Source organism: Dreissena polymorpha, chromosome 1 (genome assembly GCF_020536995.1).
Source record: "Dreissena polymorpha isolate Duluth1 chromosome 1, UMN_Dpol_1.0, whole genome shotgun sequence".
In the NCBI taxonomy this organism is placed as follows: Eukaryota; Metazoa; Mollusca; class Bivalvia; order Myida; family Dreissenidae; genus Dreissena; species Dreissena polymorpha.
Genome location: NC_068355.1, coordinates 197,830,557 through 197,850,142, shown reverse-complemented (window position 1 = coordinate 197,850,142; position 19,586 = coordinate 197,830,557). Strand labels below are relative to the sequence as shown.

General features: G+C 36.4%; 1 protein-coding gene across 2 annotated transcripts; it reads right to left on the bottom strand.

Annotated features, from left to right (window-relative positions):
- Positions 1-1,153: 1,153 nt before the first annotated feature.
- Positions 1,154-13,470, bottom strand: LOC127864507 (bone morphogenetic protein 7-like). 2 transcript variants are annotated; one of them, XM_052404162.1, is made up of 7 exons: positions 12,760-13,470; positions 6,231-6,411; positions 5,445-5,602; positions 4,849-5,043; positions 3,628-3,701; positions 3,092-3,226; positions 1,154-2,774 (listed from the first exon to the last, which is right to left on the bottom strand). In XM_052404162.1, the coding sequence occupies exons 1-7, from the start codon at positions 13,133-13,135 to the stop codon at positions 2,649-2,651; spliced, it is 1,245 nt and encodes a 414-aa protein (XP_052260122.1). In that variant the 5' UTR covers positions 13,136-13,470; the 3' UTR covers positions 1,154-2,648. The 2 variants fall into 2 exon arrangements, with proteins under 2 accessions (XP_052260122.1, XP_052260123.1); XM_052404163.1 differs by having other exon boundaries at positions 5,445-5,596.
- Between the last annotated feature and the right edge of the window lie 6,116 nt (positions 13,471-19,586).

Here is a 19,586-nt window from a genome sequence, read left to right as displayed (position 1 = left end):
TTAATTGTAAGGGTCAATTTAACTTGAAATCACATGATGAACGACAAAGCAAAATAGCAAAGTCCCCTCTGACATTGACCCCAAATCAAGCGACATCGTTTCTGAATGCCGCACATCCTCTTGGTTTGACGATAATGTGCGATAGTATCGACCGTGACTTAGAGGCGAGCGACATAATTCTTGCACGTGACACGTTGTCTTGATATGCTGCTCTTTTGTGCCAAATTGTTTCGAAATCCCAAAATGCACAACACAAATGTTAGCCGGGCACGAAATGTCAACCCCCCACCTACACATACCAACATACACGTACACAGACACACATGGGCTAATGATATATGCCCTTCCGCAATTATCATGACGGGGTCACGGGGTGATAAAAGCATTATTTAGCGTTACAGTAAAAAAAAACGTCTTGCTAGGCAATGTTTTGTTTTACAATATATATTGATACCCGCTCTCCAATAACTCCTTGCAGGCAAAATGAACAGGCATGACATCAGATCTTAACTTCTACCATATTCGCAACAAAATTGACAACTATTTGCAGGATGATGTGGATTATGATTTTGATGATGATGGCGATGATGATGGTTGTGGTGATGATAGTGATGATGATGCTTAGGATGGTGATGATGATGATGATAGCGATGACTATTGTAGCGATGATGGGGATAATAATTATGATTTTAATAATGATGTTAATGTTATAATAAGTAATACTAAGCAATAAATACTCAAAGCAAATGATGAAAAACATTCATTTTTCAAAGTAACTCTGACGTTTTTATGCTTATAATAAGAGCATCGTTCTCGGAAATCCGGGCGTAATGCATGTGTATTGTGTCGTCCCAGGTTAACCTGTGCAGTCCACACTGTATGATAGGTGTATGATAGGGTGATAGGATCGACACTTTCGGCCTAAACTGGATTTGTACCAGAAACAATACTTGCTTTAATCCATTTATGCCTAGCGTCTACAAAAAGGCCTTGGCAAACAGCGTAGACCCAGATGAGACGCCGCATGGTGCGGCGTCTCATCTGGGTCTGCGCTGTTTGCTTAAAGGAATTTCAAGTGTTCCAAAAAGGCAAGACTCTATTTAAGTTGTGTGTACTGCTGCCATTCTGAATACATTTAGGAAATGAACAAAGCTATATTTTAATGATTTATTTAGCAAACAAACGGAGACAGATCATTTCAAAATATATCCGTATATGGACTTGGTTCATAAGACATCGGAAGATTGTGGTCTTGTGCTGAACATTATTAAAACAAAAAAAAAATCAATCAATCCAACATATACACGTTAACGTAGGTATTAGAGAGATAACTGTTGTCATTATTATGTTTTTTGCGACAAGTCGTCTTTTGATGATACTTTGTTCGAATTATATCATAAATCTTATAATGCACGATACAGTATGTAGACTGGAAGGGAACACATAATTTTAAGTTTAACATATTAGGAATATGGGAACACTCCAAGTGTTCATTGTGAACTTGATCTTGAAGTGACAGACTTGGTTGTTTCGCGAGACAACTATTATTGCTACTTTAGTTATACGTGCCAATTTAGCTTGAAATCCCATAATGCACGGAAAAGCAGCACAAAGTGGCTAACAATATATGCCCCTCCTCAATTATCATGTCGGTGTCATGGGGTGATAAAAACATTATTCATCACTGCAGCTCAAAATAAAACGTCTTATAAGGAAATGTTTTGTTGTACAGTTTCCATTTATACCCGCGATCCAATAACTCCCTCACATATACAACGTACAGTCATGATATCAGATCTTAACGTCTATCATATACGCAGCAAAATTGACAGCTATGTGTGCACATAACTATTTTCACAACCAATTGTATAAGATATATACATGTACAAATGGGAAAGTATGAACTCGCCCTAGCGCACGTGAATAACAAGAACTTCGATCTTGATACCATTAATTGTTCAGACTGATTATGACGACAAATGGTTAATGATACAATCGATGGCACAAAATCCGGTCATGGCTATTTCGATGAATGTGTACTAAGTTCAACATATTAAATGTGTTTCTATATTAGATCAAATAAATTATTTCAACGAAAACTTTATGTTCAGAAAGTTCTCTTTAAAGTTTCCTCACTACCTGGTTTTCATTGTAAGGTTATTATTACAGCAGCGGTCTGGGAAAAAAGGTCTTACGGGTCTTATACATCAGCGTAAAGTGTCATCCCAGGTTAGCTTGTGCAGTCCGCACAAACCAATCAGGGAGGACCCTTTCCGCCTGTAGTGGGTTTTCGTTTAGAAAATGTCAAGATACTTCCTTTAAAATAAAATACGATACAAGCGGAAAATGACGTCCTTGATTAGCCATTGCGGTCTGCACATGCTTATCTGGGACGACACCTACGCATATGCATTAAGCCCCGTTTTCCCAGAGCGAGGCTAATTAAATGGTATACGTTTTGAAAATTAACGTCTTTAAACACCTCCATTTCCTAATGGAATCTCTGTTCCGTTGAAAGTTCCGCGGATTAAGGTCCATAACAATTTCGTTGCACGTGCATCGTAAAATGTTTCACGCGCGTAAAGTACATGTGATATTAGTAAAGTTTGCTGTCCCTTTTCAAGCCGCGAATAACTGTCCCTCACAAACTAATGGCACCCGCAGGCCTTCACTTTCATGTTTTTGTACTTCTTCAACACGACGTTCGATTTTTCATCAAAGTAAAGAACTTGGATCGATGACAATTTCGTCGGTGCGCAGCATGGCTTGGGAATCTATGATAGAGAATAAGATACGTTTGTTTATTAACATAATTACGTATCTACAAATACGACAGACATTTCCCTGAATACAATTTCTTTAAATTAACAGGACTATACTTTTAATCTGTGGGATACTTATTCTAAACAGTATTTAAAATTACACATTTATATCAAACTTTGCTTTTGCGAACCACAGTTTCTATTGAGGGTGACTTTGGACATGTACTTGTAGTGACAATGTCATTGCTTAATGCCTCACAGTGTAAGGCGGCTAAGGGGGGAACGAAATCTTGACACCACAAAAAATAAACATTTTTACAGTATAGTACCTGGTAGGGCCGTGTGAGATGTACAAGCGTCTGGACGATGGCGTGATTAGTCGCGTTCATCTGGGAGCCTAGCGGAAAGGTGCACTCACCGCCACAGTAAAACGCCGCGTAACCATCAGGGGCAATAATCCAGTCCTACAATGAAATAATTTAATAACGTTAAATTATCGGTCAATAAAGTAAAATCATTGATCAATGACGCAAGATCATTGGCCAATATCGTATAATGATTTATCAATAACATATAATAACTGGTCGATAACGTATAATCATTGGCAAATAACATATAATCATTGGCCATTAACGTATAATCATTTGTCAATAATGTAAAATAATTGGTCATTTACGTACATTAATTGGTCAATAATGACAGATCATCGACCAATTACGTTTGATCGTGTGTCAATAACAAAAGATCATTGGTCAATAACGTAAGATCATTGGTCATTGACGTAAATTAATTGGTCAATAACGAAAGATCATTGGCCAATAACGTAAAATCATTGGTCAATAACTAGTTTGAACCATCAACTCACCTGCCATCCGAGGCTCCGGAAGCTCACGTACAGAGTGTGGCGCTGACAGGCGCTCTTCCGGTAGTTGTCCATCGCTGAAACGTAACAACAGATTAGTCAAAGTGACCCTTTTGCTTTTTGTAATGAATATAGTCAATATCTTCTATGACAATCTCAAGATCATGCTGCTATTTACATGCGTTCTATGGTATGCATTTGTATGACCCTCGCTCTGGGAAAACGGGGCTCGATGCATGTCCGTTAATTGTCGTCGCTGATTAGTCCGCACAGGTTTATCAGAGGCGATACTTTTCGCTTTCCAGGATTTTTTTTTCGTTAAAAGAAAGTTTCTTCGTAACGAAAATGCAGTGTAGAAAGAATGCAGTGTAGAAAGAATGCAGTGTAGAAGGAATGCAGTGTAGAAGGAATGCAGTGTAGAAGGAAAGTGTCATCCCTGATAAGCCTGTGCAGACTTCAAAGCTTTATCTGTGACGACACTTCACCCAAATGCATTAGGTCCAGTTTTCCCAGATCGAGGCTCATAATAATAGATTATCACCCCTTATGATACTGCGATATCATAGTGAAACCAGATGCACAATTGGCACCATTAGCAATTAGACAGGCGCGTGTTTACATTTCGAAATTCCGAGGCAATACAACATCCGAATATTTGCATGAGACGAAGTGTACCTACATCAATACACCCACGTAACTTGGATGTACAGCGGTTACTGCGTGCTTAAGTGATTGAAGTGCGAAAACATACAACAATACATTTTACCATCTTCAACCATCATAATTCTTCCTAATTCAATCTAAACAAAATTAAATGTGTTCACATAACAATTTAATAAGAAGAAAGTTAAGAGAAGAAGATTAAATAGAGGAGAGTTTGAGGGAGCATATTGAAGTTAGAAAAAACAAATAGCAAGGTATTTTTCTATAATTTTTCTCCACCTAAATTTTTAATTATTCCATCTTTGGTGATACAAAGAGTTTGTGAATATAGACCGCCAGTCGCCGTGGGGTAGTGGATATAGTGTCCGCCTAGCGACCGAAAGGTCAATGGTTTGATCCCCGACAAGGGAGCGATATTTAGATATCCCCCAAAGACACCACGTGGTGGTTCTACCAAGGAAAAAGAATTAAAAGCGTTTCAATAAGCCTTAGTCTTTCGAAGCAATCAGCTTAATTAAGTATGGTTAAATCTAGCATGGACCCAAACAACTTAACGCTTACAGTAGCTGTCCCCGCCCCAGTAATAGTAGTTCTCGGACTCGTTAGGTGTTTCGTTGTCCTTAGTCTCTGCCGACCGCCGGACGCGAACTTTGACCTCACGCGCCATTTTGAAGAAACCAACGAGGAAAGCTTGTTGGTCTTCCGGCCCTCGGCGCCCGACGATTCCAAATTTCGCAGGTTCGATTTGGCGGGGTTCTGAATCAACAAAAATCATAATATGCTATGCCTGAATATGAATTCTTACATGATAGGACTATGTCAACTTTATCTTTAAAATTGTTAAATAAAATTCGCTAGTGTCTTGCGACCCAGTTAGCTAAGTGGGGAGAACACTCGTCCTGACATCGAGGAGTCAAGGTATCGAGTTCCGAACTGACTGCAAGCAAAATTCGTTCGTCTTCCAACAAACGATTGCGACGTATTAACAGTTCAGAGGCCAAAAAGAATGAAAATATGGGATAGTTATCAAGATCTCCTCTTAAGACGCGAAGTTCTGGTTCTGCCCACTTAACGGACTCGAGATGTCTTCCATTCGTCTTTTTATGCTATCGAGGTTTTAGGTACACTCAAACGAATTCTAACACATACTGACTTACCACCCCCAAGTGAAGTGACCTTTATGTAGAGCCCCAGGTTGGTAGAGGGGATGTAAGACCACAGCGAGAGGGCCCGAGTCACGTTCATGTTTACCCAACCCTCGAAGTCCCAGGGGATCGTCACGTTCGCTTCCGGTTCCAGAATCTTGTCTCTGGAACGTTAAACAAAAAAAAAAACGTTTATCAAGGCCGTAAAGCGAGACCAATTATCTTTGTATGAATCAATCGTGATACATACCTTACAGTCACTCATCTTGTACTTATCCCAGGAATTGACATATGAGCCTCGTTCTGGGAAAAATGGATTTAATGCATAAGCGTTAGTGTCATCTCAAAATAATTAGCCTGAGCACAGGCAAATCTGGGACGACACTATCCACCTATACTGGATTTACGTTACAATATACCTCCTTTAAAATAATTAATGATACATGCATAACAGCGGAAAGCGTCGCCCATGATAATCACGAGCAGTCCTGGAAGACAGTTAACTTACAAGCATTAAGCCCAGTTAAGCAAAACATGTTCACATCTACATACGAAGGCTCATTACAATAGCTGAATCAGTTCTCAGCTATTTAGCGTTAAATTGTTTCCCCTTTTTTGACTACTTAGCCCAATCAAAGCTATATGAGATCTTTATTAAGAAATTGACATAGGATATTCATATAAATGATGTTTCACTGCAGTATAGCGATAAGTTATCGAGTTATTGCGCGAAAACGCTAGCATTTTAACAATTTTTCAAGACACCTAACGAAAAACGCCAACAAAAAGTCCACATACTCAAGATCATGTCCCTGTGCTATACGAAAGATCTCGATCCTACAGTCGGCATCTCGGGACTTCCGGCCCTCCTTATACAACCGGAACTCGGCCCCCATGACGAGCTCCGACATGGCGACGTCAGTCGTGTCAAAGTAGAAAGTGATGTCCCGGTCGTGACGCAAGTGGGGTATCTTGCTTGCTGCAAATATTTGAACCTCGTTCTTAGAAAACGGGCCTTAATGCGTTTGAGTAAAGTGTTTAGTATATATCACTGTTTACACAGCTAAGTCTGTGCAGTCCACATAGGCTTATCTAAGAAGACACGTCCACCTTGAATGGATTTTCGATCAGAAGAGACTTTCTTTAACCCTTTGCATGCTGGGTAATTTGTCGTCTTTAAATGAAAAATACCATAAAAGCGGAAAGTGTCGCCCCTGATTAACCCTTGCGGAATGCACAGGCTTATCTAGGACTACACTTTACGCACATGCATTTAACCCCGTTTTCCCAGATGTCTGTTTTTGTTTATTTGTTTAGCCTTTGCATGCTGGGAAATTTGTCGTCTGCTAAAATGCCGTCTGCTGAATTTCTAAAATTAGCATTTTCTTCGATTTTTTTCAAAGAATATTATCAGAATAGCAAACAGTTTGGATCCTGATGAGACGCCACGTTTTGTGGCGTCTCATCTGGATCCAAACTGTTTGCAAAGGCCTTCAAAATTCGGTTCCCGCACTGAAAGGGTTAGTTTCAGTTATACCACGGCAGTCACTTAAACCAACGCACACTTTTCCTGAGAGAGCTCGGCTTCTTAAAAACAAGCAAATAAGAGTATCTCTTCGGTTCTATGCTGCTCGATTATCCAATAAACACTCATTTATACGCAATTTAAAAATAAAACACATTTCGTTCGTAAAACAATTATGATATTGGCCAAAGCTAGATAGAGTTGAATAGGTAATATGTTTCGCAACATTTCATGACACTTTACATGGCGCAGTGTTAGCGCATGCACTTGCGGATTCTGGCGATACGGGTTCGAATATTGGCGACGTCAGTTTTTTTTTCTTACTATAAAAAGCAGTTACATGTAAGTGTATTAAAACATTAAATATTAGCAAGCCATCATATCTTATAAAATTGATACATTTCCAAAATATGTTAAATATTCCCCATAAAACGTGGATGGAAACGAGCTATTGATTAAATTTACGTTGTTCCTTAACTCGTTTAATATATGTCATCATTCCAATATATACAATAAATATGTTCCAAACATTTTTACTATCTTTTTGCATTCTCAGTTATGTGTTTTTAATAAAGTGAATCTCGTCGTATTTGATTTTGAGATGACATATTTTTCAATGTTCATGTATTTATTAATGGGATACGGCACTTTAAATAGTTTTAACGGATAATAATTGTCTTGTCGAAGACTGTCGAGATTTTTTAGGGCTGTAATTTCTTTGTGACGGCAAACATTAATTTTCGATTCGGGGCGGCAAGAGAGGGGTCAGTAATATCAGTATTTTGTTATTAATCTGCAAATTATTTGAATAATTTGAATAAGGATTACAAACTTCAGAACGTGTGATCCAAAATACAGTGTGCTTATAATACTTTGCATAAGTAACGAAGTCGGTAAATATAACAACAACTACTACAATAGCAACGTATTGTTACGTTCTGCTTAAATGAAGCGATCGCAACACTATAACAAGAGGACCATGAGGGCCTGAATCGCTCTACTGCTATAAACACTGTGCAAGTTTGGTAAGAATAAGATAGAAACTGTGTACTTAATTGCACAAACAAGGAGAATTTTCTCAAATTCAAGTGGAGATTATTTTGTACTTATTTCTCCGATACTGCTCATATTCATTAGGGTTCAAGTCCTCATTGATATAAAGATACTGTGCAAATTTGGAAATAATTGGATGAAAACTGTGGAATTAATTGCGTAAACAAGCGGGATTTCAAAATTTTCTTATATTCAAGGGGAAGTCATTCTGGACTTATTGCTTCGATATTGCTCTTTTTAAAAAAGGGGTTTCAATCCTCATTGATACAACGACACTGTGCAAGTTTGCCAAGAATTGGATGACAATTATGGACTTTATCACATAAAAAAACAGAATTTTCATTTTTTTTCTCAAATTCAAGGGGAGATAATTCTAGACGTATAACTCCGATATTGCTCATTTTAAATAGGGTTTGACTCATAATTCAGATAAAGACACTGTGCAAGTTGGGAAATAATTGTATGAAAACTGTGGACTTTATTGCGTAAACAAGCCTTATTTCACAATTTTCTCAAATTCAAGGGGAGGTAATTCTGGACTTTTTACTCGGATGTAATCCATTTTCAATAGGGTTCGAGTCCTTATTAATATAAAGACACTGAACAAGTTTGAAAAGAATCGGATGAAAACTGTAGACTTTATCGCGTAAACAAGAAAAAGTCCAACGCACGCACGCACGGACGGACGGACGACGGAAACCACGCCATGACATAAGCTCTTCAGGCCTTCGGCCATTAGAGCTAATGAATAATAACAAACAAAACAATAACAATATGGCATGAAAGGCCCAAAGTCGCTTACCTGAGATACAAAGGAGCTAACCTGCTCAGAGTAGCCCCATGGAGATTAACATATTAATGTGAATTTAACAAGGTTTTACAGTAACCATATGAGGCAAAACGCCTTGCCCCCTGGCGGCTTACTTTTCAACAGACCGAACCCATTTTTGGATCCAAGATATCATTTCGAAAAAATTTAGACCAAGCTTAATAATTACTGGACAATAAATGCGACTTTTAGAGTGTTTACAATGTTTTACTATAGCCATATAAGGATAAATGCCCCGCCCCCTGGCGGCCATGCTTTTCAACCAACCGGAACCATTTTTGATCTCGTCCAAGATATACATGTAATTGGAACAAATCTTATGACCAAGTTTCATGAAGATCGGAAATAAATGTGGCCTCTAAGAGTGTTAACAAGGCTTTATTATAAACATATAAAGAAAAATGCCCCGTCCCCTCGCGGTCATGTTTCTCAATCATCCACAACCATTTTCTAACTCGTCCAAGATATTTTTGGAATAAATTTCTCACCAAGTGTCATGAATATCGGAAAATAAATGTGGCCTCTATAGTGTTAACAAGGCAAATGTTGACGCCGCACGACTCACAACGCACGACGGACAAAGGGCGATTACGAAAGCTCATCGTGAGCACATGAGCTAAACACAAAGATATAACTTTGACCTTAGCTTACGATTTAAAAAATCGTATGATAACGTTACTTAAACAATTGAAACAATAGCATTATAAACGTTTAGCCAATCAGAAATAAAATTTTCATCCGGGCTTCACTTTGCTCGCAAAATACCAAGCACCCTTGATACATATTAATGATTTTCCGATTAAGATATATGGTTTGCAATATTTCACCACTTCTTGTTTCATTTATGTGTTCTTATTCTTAAAAAAACTTTTCTTTTGATAGCTTTTCAAATGTTCATTCAGTCAACTGTTACATTTACTTCGGCAGATACTTCCCTGCACTTTGCAAATAGACTTTCAAAGCCGTCGGCGCTCTCGTTTCGCATTGGCGAATAAATATTATATCACCAACCATTAAAATTCCCGACGATCAAAAGTAATGACAGCGTCTGTGCACGTTGGCATGAACCTTGGAATATGCCGATAAGGAGAGTGGGAATCGGAAGCCTAATGGATAATTAATGGATAGATGGTTAAGCGATGCGTCTGGTGAAATCCGAAACATATAAATGCTATTCCCGACGGCTTGTACATCAGGTGGTTTATATTTTCAATAAAAAAGCTACGATATTGCCAAAAAATAAGAAATCACAAAAACGAAAATCCAGTTCAGTGTCGTCCTTATTAGCCTAAGCAGAGCCGCAGACTGCACATGCTAATCTTGGACGGCACATGAAGCACATGCATTAAGCCCAGCTTTCCCAGAACGGGGCTCATATAATATCACAGGCATAAACAAACATAAACGACGTGGTACCAGTTTTAAGATAAAAGATTTATTTCTACCCACACCGTTTTAAGAGTTTGAGAATACAATCAATTTTTAAGGCATTCCTTATTTAAAGCTAATGTGATACAATATCGGACGATAAATGATAAATTAAATAACAAGATAGAAGCTTTTCAATTATTTCAATTCGTTCAATTCTAAGATGCACTATCCACAGTGAAACAAATCTTAAAAGGGACCTTTCCCGTCCATCTTAACTACACAATTACAACATTAATTAGATGTTCGTCAGGAATGTTTTGTCATACGTTGCTTATAAATGTCACGGTGGCGAGTAGTGTTAAATGTCAAAGAGTCAGGTTTCTATTACAGTCAACAGGTATTGATTGTCTCCGTTCTCTTTACATGCTTTTTAATTTGTGCAATATATTGTTGTTATTGTATTTGTGTATGAAATAAAATGAAAATAGTTTATTTGTGTATTGAAGATGGTATATACAATTGCGTTAATAATGTAATAACGGGTTCCTTTTTTAAGATTCCGCATTAATAAATGACAAATGTGCAGGTATTAACTATTGAAAAGTGCAATCGATAAATAGAAATAAGTAATGAAGCACACTTGTTTTCCTTCGTTCATACTTCTCAATATCGCTTGAATCGCAACCTTAGAAACCATAGTAAATACTGATATAATTTGTGAATACTGATATAATTTGTGACGAGTATGTTCGATAATTAACTCTCATTAATAACTAAATACGAACGCACTCGTACTGGATATTTCTTTAAAAACAAAACAAATTAACGAATCAAAACGTCAGATATTCCTCTTGTAACTTCCTCATAATTACGATACGTTTAATTAATAACATCCCGAAATTACGAGTTAAGTTCTGACGATTGCCTCACATCACACATAATTTCGACTCGCTCTGATCATTTACGCACTCATAATTAAGACTTTTTATGTATAAATCGACTGTCGGACTAGCTTGCAAGACACTTTAGCGTCTAGAAAAAAGGCCTTGGTAAACAGCGTAGACACAGATGAGACGCCGCGTGATGCGGCGTCTCATATTGGTCTGCAATGTTTGCTTAAAGGAATTTCTGTAAGAAATATTCTAAATATAGAAATAAATATACTAGACATCCCCAATTTTGGAAATAAATTGATCCAATTAAGATGAATGGGAGAGTCCACTCGGCATAAATGGGTTACGGAGACCGTGAGTTCGGGCCGGGCCCTGCAACGAACTTTTTTTCTCGCGGGCGAACTTTCACGCACTGTTGTTAGCATGTGAATGGCTAAAGAAAACATTTAAATGGGATCATAATAGTTGCATGGCTCTTTGTTAGCATGTGAATGGCTAAAGAAAACATTTAAATGGGATCATAATAGTTGCATGGCTCTAGTGCAAATCGTGCCGGAAGATATAGTAGCAAGGAAGGACGGACGGACGGACGGAAAGACGGCGGAGATAACATAATCCCCCCGCTCCAATTCGGAGCGAGGCGATAAAATAGCTTTCATTTCACGTTAGACTTGATTATTTTATATGTTCTGTGATTGTATTAATCGATTTAGTTTCGTTTTTTTTCGGGCTTCATTCCGAACCCAAACAGCAGAAAAAAGCTAAAAAGAGCACTAAACGTTAAACGACATGAAAATAAACAAAATGACATCACTTAAGTTAATTGTTCGTTTGCTAGATGGGGTGTTATCTCGATAATTATTGCATGCTGATGGGAAACAAGTATTTCTTCCTAACACACAAAATATTGTATTATACTTATGGCATTGACTGAGCGTTATAATAATGCACCATGGTAAATACAAATTAGGACGTCGCCTAATATTGATACGATGGATAATGCAAATACTATGACGTTAGGTAACGGCATCATATTACAAAACTTTGAAAGTAAAAATACTATCACGTCATGGAACGTTCATCACTATTATTTATGTAATTACAGTGTGTGTTTTTCTCGCCAGTTTAGGAATGGGGTCGGGTCCTTTTGGATTGGGAAAATCTTGTCATTTCCGCTTAAATTGAAAAAAGAGAATTGTTGTTTCTTTGGCTAAGAAATGCTTTAAAATTCAGAGTAAAAGTGATTTCAATATGACATTTTATAAGATTCAACTCAGATGGCTTTTTTCAATAGAAAATGGGTTCTACTGTAAGCCCAAAATTTTAACGAAAAGAAACTATTAGGTATCAACGTTTACAAAAAATACTCCGATGTCACTGAACGCACGGACTCTAGATGAGTCAATATACGCTCCGTGCTGAAGGTTAATCTTTATTGTTTAGTGAAGTATTTATAAACAATGACGTCACGTAACGACTTAATGTTACTCGTTATTACGTGCAGTGGTTTTTAAAATTGTGACGTCACGTAAACGTGTTTTGGTTAAAAATAAAATACTATCATATGACGTCATTTACCCTTATAGCTTTTACTATACGTAACATTGATGGTGAAACACTATGACGTCGCGTTATTTAACAGTTATTTAAACGTACCGTGGTTAATAAAACTACGTATGACGTCAGTTCCATTTATGTGTTCTATGGCTTTTCCCAATGTAAGGTTGACTCTACTGTGGAACTCTATGTCGTCTGTTACTGTTTCTCCGTCTTCGTTAAGCAGCGAATTATACAGGGTAATCATGAACTTTGGTGCCGAATTTTCGTATTCGTGTTTCACGATGTTCGGACGTTGGTGTAGGCCGAGTAACGTCAAAATTTCGTGCTGCATTTCTGCCTGTTTGCGTTTGTTGTGGTGGTCAACAATCATCGTCTGCTGTAAACGATTGTCCGCGAAAAACTCGGAGCAGAAGACCAGTTGATATGTTTCGAGGAAAAGACCCAAACAACACAGGAATTTTGGTAGATCCATGTTAAACACTCAAAATGTCGCGACTTTATTTGGGGTCTAATGTCTTATATATGAATCATGCTCATATATAGCACACTGTTTATCTCTGATTAAATAATCCAAAAAACGTCTAAAACTCGAAATCGTCACATAATCTTTGATTGATCACTGGGCTATAACGAGATAAATATCCCTAAATTTCGTTCACTTGCAAATCAATAAAACACCTGCTAAATGTTTTCAGCGTTTAAACTTTTATAATGAACCGTCTGACAAAGCGTTCGCTGTATAGAAGGAATGTTAAACATACACAAAGAAAACCTGAGCACTTAACTTGTCCGTGGGCTAAATAACGTATTTACCTGTGTGATCTATTTTTAGACGACGCAATAACTTCGGATGATCTTTATCGTGATTGGTATATTGCGATCTGTAATCGTGTGATATCGACATTCTCCGGAAAACTCCGTGAGATGAACTCGCACTCTGGATCAGCAGACGATTTATTTCATAAATCAATCTCTGGGTTAATGGTCGCCATCTTTCGAACTACTTTCAAAAGAACAACAACAACAATAACAGTAGAAGACAAGTTTAATTGCGAAAAGTTGAAAAATTTAGTACATGTGTCACGGTTGTTGAGTGAAATAGTGTTATTTTCAACTGTGTATGAAGCATGTGAACTGGTAGTGGAATAACCGAATTGTTGGTGGAAATGGAATTTAGAAATATATATCTAATAATTCATCATCGTGTAGAATTATCATCAGCATCATTTCTGTGGAACATTGCACTATTCAAAATACAAGTGTTTCATAGATATGGTGCTTTTGACATAGTTCACTAACCATCAAGACTGAAATGATTCATGCATACAGGTAAAGTACATAATTGAATTTGTGCAGAATGTTTATTTTTTACAAATTATTATTTAATTTGACCAATTTATTTAAGATTGATGGCACTGAAACTCAAAGTCTAAAGCTTAGTAAGACACTTAAGCCAGTTTTCTGAGAAGAAACAATACTTGTTCAGAGTATAGCAGGCTCATGCGGCCTCTGGTTTATTTATTTTGCCTCGGCCTTTAACCTGGGTCGCTTTGATTTCAGGTGTTTAGCCCCCATATCAACAAGGCTCTTGACCCTATATGTAGTTATTCATATTGTTTAAAGATTTTGAGAACCCTCACTCGGTGCCAGTGGGGATAAAACAGGGACCTTCTTATAGCTAGATGAATGCATCAAATATGCCAGCAACACTTTATAATCAATAACTTTATAATTGATGATTCTGCTCATTTAACTACATTACTAATTTACCAAAACAATGTGAAACACATGTTTATGCCCCCAAAGGAGGGCATATAGTGATCGCACTGTCCGTATGCATGTGTATATGGACAAGGCCTTCCCATACACACACAAATTTTGACCCCTTTGACCTTGAACTTAGGGTCGGCGTTTAGGTTTTAAAAAATGCTCATAACTTCTATTAAAGCGTTTATCGGGGGCGTATGTCATCCTACGGAGACAGCTCTTGTTTTTGCTAGTGTCCTCTGCACAAACCATGATATATCTGCATATATGCATCCAACCAAATCAGTAAAACTATTTGTCACTTAATTACAGTAAACTTATTGCATGTTAACTTTTCAACAATATATATATACATGTATATATTATTATATATAACAGATCTTGAAAAAAACACACATCAAACTTCAAATTGATTTAGTAAATTATAGGCTTTACTTGGTATTGTGACATTGACACCACTCATGCATGCGACTATACAATTATACAACTATGGAACACATTATTTATGAGAAATTCCAATACATCAACATATCGTCTCAGATTTAAGGCAGATAATCTAGTGCTTTTTTGCTGCCATTTTTACTATTACACATATTTTCATTTTATGTTATGATGCATTGATCTTGTTTCTAAATTGACCAAGCAATCATGTTAAACTTTTGAAGAAAGATGTTGTCTGATAAATATAGAAAATATAATCACTACAAAGTGAACAAAATTCAGTTGACTACTGTGACCAACAAAGATTTGCCAAAGAGCAATTCAGATCATGATTTAAATTAAATACAAGTAATATGAAAGTCTGCCTATTGGATCCCAGTTAAGACTTATTTGTCAAATCTGAACATTAATTTTCCCTTAGCCATGTAGAATTGGGGACTAAATACCATTAAGTCATGTAAAAAGGAGCAGGGTATAGCACGCTGCTATTAATCTCTTGAGCTTTCACATGAATTTTACGGGCAATTTTCATACAACAAATGATATTATATAGTGTAATGATAAAGCATTATGAGCACAAATTATATCTCTTACTAGTGGTGCAAAAATCTATTAAGTGTCATATTTCAAAAGAAAATTTATATAAAAAGGTATTATTAATTGTTAAAACGTTATAAAAGGTTATTTCAATTCACTAAAGCATTTAATTACAAGAACAAGTGCATTTTATGTCCATTACAATACATGTAACAGTATTGGCATTGTATTTATCTGCATTTGATGTATTTAATACACTTAAAAATGCAGACAAGACACACTTCTAACAGAAACAAATGTATTTTTTTCTGCATTTTTCCAGCATTAATACTCTTCAAGTGTATTTTTTATCATCCCAAATACACTTTACCAGGAAAAAGGTATGTTAAAATGCATTTTTAGTTTGTTTTAAGTATATTTTCAAATGCATTAAGACACTCTTTTCTTTTGCAAAAAATGTTGAACAAAAACTTGAAAATATTTAATATACTAAAGTGTTGTAATAATTAAAGTTTTGTATGAGCATCAAAAACAGTGTCAAATTCATACCAGTGCCTATTTAGTAGCAGTAGGCCTTATATGGTCTACTTGTGGTAGAAATAATGCATTTTGTATAATACAACATACATAAATTAAAAAATATAGCTGCCCATACAGTTCAATACAATGTTCAATTAACTACACTATGCAAAGTTGAAATATGACATCAAGCTTTGAATAATCTTTTCAATAATGAATAATATGCTGTTTTAATTTATAAGTGAAATAGACACTTGCATATAAAAACTGATTTTACATCAAAACTAAATGTTTAATTTGATTTTTAGCTCCACTGGCCAAAGGTCATGTGTCCATCGTGCATCCATGCATAAACTTTTCCTTTAAACATCTTCTCCTAAACTACTGGTCCAATTCTGATGAAATTTCTTAGGAATGTTCCTGGGGTGAACCTCTTTCAAATTTGTTCAAATTATGCCCCTGGGGTCAAATTTGACTCTGCCCTGGGGGTCACAAAATTGAAAATTTGCTTAAATAAGGCCTATTTTGTGAAAACTTTCAAAATCTCCCGTCCATAACCATTGGGCCTAGGGCTATCAAATTTGGTATGTAGAGACATCTAATAGTCCTCTACCAAATTTGTTCAAATTATACCTCTGGGGTCAAATTTGACCCTGCCCCGGGGGTCTCAAAATTGAACATATGCTTATATAGGGTATATTTTGTGAAAACTTTACAAATCTTCTCGTCCATAACCATTGGGCCTAGGGCTACCAAATTTGGTATGTAGTGGCATCTTATAATCCTCTACCAAGTTTGTTCAAATTATTCCCCTGGGGTCAAGTTTGACCCTGCCCCGAGGGTCACAAAATTGAACATATGCTTATATAAGGCCAATTTTGTGAAAACTTCAAAAAAATTCTTGTCCATAACAATCCGGCCTAGGGCTATCAAATTTGGTATATAGTGACATCTAATAGTCCTCTACCAAATTTGTTCAAAATTAATCCCTAGGGTCAAATTTTACCCTGCCCCGGGGGTCACAAAATTGAACATATGCTTATATAATACCTATTTTGTGATAACTTAAAAAAAATCTTGTCCATAACCATTAGGCCTAGGGCTACACAATTTGGTATGTAGAGACATTGTATAGTCCTCTACTTAGTTTGTTCAAATTATGCCCCAGGGGTCAAATTTGACCCTGCCCCGGGGGCCACAAAATCAATTATATGCTTATATAGTGCCTATTTTGTGAACATTTTAAAACTCTTCTTGTCCTTAACCATAAGGCATAGGGCTACCAAATTTGGTATGTAGTGACATGTTATAGTTCTCTACCAAGTTTGTTCAAATTATGCCCCTTGGGTCAAATTTGACCCTGCCCGGGGTCACAAAACTGAACATACACTTATATGGGGCCTATTTTGTGAAAACTTTTTAAATCTTGTTGTCCATAACCATTGGGCCTAGGGCTACCAAATTTTGTATGTAGTTACATCTAATAAACCTCTACCAAATTTGTTCAAATAATGCCTCTGGGGTCAACTTTGACCCTGCCCCGGGGGGGGGGGGGTCACAAAATTGAATAAACGCTTTTAAAGTGCCTATTTTGTGAAATCTTTAAAATCTTCTTGTCGAAAACCATTTGGACTATGGCTACCAAATTTGGTATGCAGTAACATCTTATAGTCCTCTACCAAGTTTGTTCAAATTATGCCTTTTGGGTCAAATTTGATCCTGAACCGCATGTCACAAAATTGAACATTATATACGCTTATATCTTGCTTATTTTGTGAAAACTTAAAAAATATTCTTGTCCTTAACTCTTGGACCTAGGGCTACCACATTTTGTATGTAGTGAGATATAGTAGTCCTCTACAAAGTTTTCTCAAATTATGCCCCTGGGGTTAAATTTGACCCAGCCCAGAAGGTCACAAAAGTGTACATGTGCTTAAATAGGGCCTATATTTAAGTATTTGCACATGCAGAGAAATTTGTTTCAACCTTTTTTCAGCAGTGGAGCAATACAGGGCCATCATGGCCCTCTTGTTTAAATACTCAAAAAATGAAACCAGTTTCATGCTTGCATGAACACAGTTTATAAATGCTGTGAGAATTATAAAATATGTAAGTACTATAAATACAAATGCCAGGGAAAAGTGCTTTTTGTACTAAAAAATTTGAATGAATATTACAATAATACATTCTGAATACTTTAGTATGTAATAAACAGTTTTGTCTGAGAAAATCACTAAATTTTATATATTTATTCAAATTCACATAAATCATATTTCAAAAAAACATAATTACATTGTACTTCAAATCCTTTCACACAATACTGAAAAAAATGCACAGTTTCTGATTGTTATTGATTCTTTATTAATTTATACATGTACCATTTTTTAATCTTGATGCATCCTCAATTGTATAATGCTCTGGGTCACTGGTGTGATCCCCAGTGTGGGAGCATTCTTAAGAAATCTCCAAGAGACACCTAAGTACTGGTTCTAGGCCCAGGAAACGAACTCAAGAGCATTTTACATACATGTACGTAGTTAGTACTTTAAATTTAATCGAACTAAAAATGGGTTAAAACTAACAACTGAAACCCTTATTAATACATTTTATTTTGAATCAAGCAAATGTGCAAATTCATTAAAAATAATGAGTAAAATTTAAAAATTCTACTTTAAAGTAATCATGATAATTTAGATCTTAAGAATATTTAATGATAGTTTAAACCTATTTATTTTAGCTCGATTGCATAGAAAGTAATTCCGACTTATTTGAAATGCTCTCGATTCCGTTTCCTGGGCCTAGAACCAGTACTTGGTGTCTATATGGGAGATCGAAAGAACGCTTCCACAGCGGGGATCGAACCCGTGACCTCCCAGTCGCTAGGCGGACACCATATCCATTACACCACGGCGACCTTTAAATATTTAATGATGATAATGATACAATTATATATTCCCTAAATGATAAAAATAAAACATGTAATGTTAATTTATGAAAAAAACGTTTTAATTTTATCAATATCATGGTAATTACAACTAGATACAGGCAATTAGATCAGAAACGTGCATTAATTATATTAATGAACAACCCAGACATTTGTAGTGATTTATGGTCACTATTTGATTAACGTTCTATACATGACCTGTCATAAAAGGTATTTTTTAGCCAGTATTACAATCGGCAATGATAGTCTGTATTGCATACATATTCCAACGTCTATTATCGATTCGCTTCCTCAAACTGAACAAATATTTAATGTTTACATCGCGAAACGTAATGCATCCAGTTTCACTTTCGGTTTGGTTGGTTTTGTAAACACCGTAATTTCATCTTAAAAATTGGATGATAGGGTGATTAAATAATAATGGAAAAGTAAATCGCTTGGATAATAGGTCAAAATGCAACACAAATGAACGTTAATAGTGCTATTAATATCAAAGTTTCGGTAAAAAGTTTGGCGCTAGTTCAACGCGCATCGTATATAGCCTCATAACAATAGACTGACAACCTTTTGGGTAGTAAAGTAGTAATACAATGCAATATGGCGACCGTTAGCCACGAGGCCTATCTTACGGAGGAATCCGAGATAGCCGATGTATCACGATTGATGAACTCGAGGAGTTTTCTCCGTTCTAAAACAGGTTAAAAAGCACTTAATC

What these genes read in the sequence shown, in the direction of transcription:
- LOC127864507 (XM_052404162.1), bottom strand. Translation starts at nt 13,135, where the DNA reads ATGGATCTACCAAAATTCCTGTGTTGTTTGGGTCTTTTCCTCGAAACA. An exon ending in ACGTAGTTTTATTAACCACG is followed by an intron (nt 6,412 to 12,759) that starts GTACGTTTAAAT and finishes AAATATTTGCAG; the next exon opens with CAAGCAAGATACCCCACTTG. An exon ending in ATCTCACACGGCCCTACCAG is followed by an intron (nt 2,775 to 3,091) that starts GTACTATACTGT and finishes TCTCTATCATAG; the next exon opens with ATTCCCAAGCCATGCTGCGC.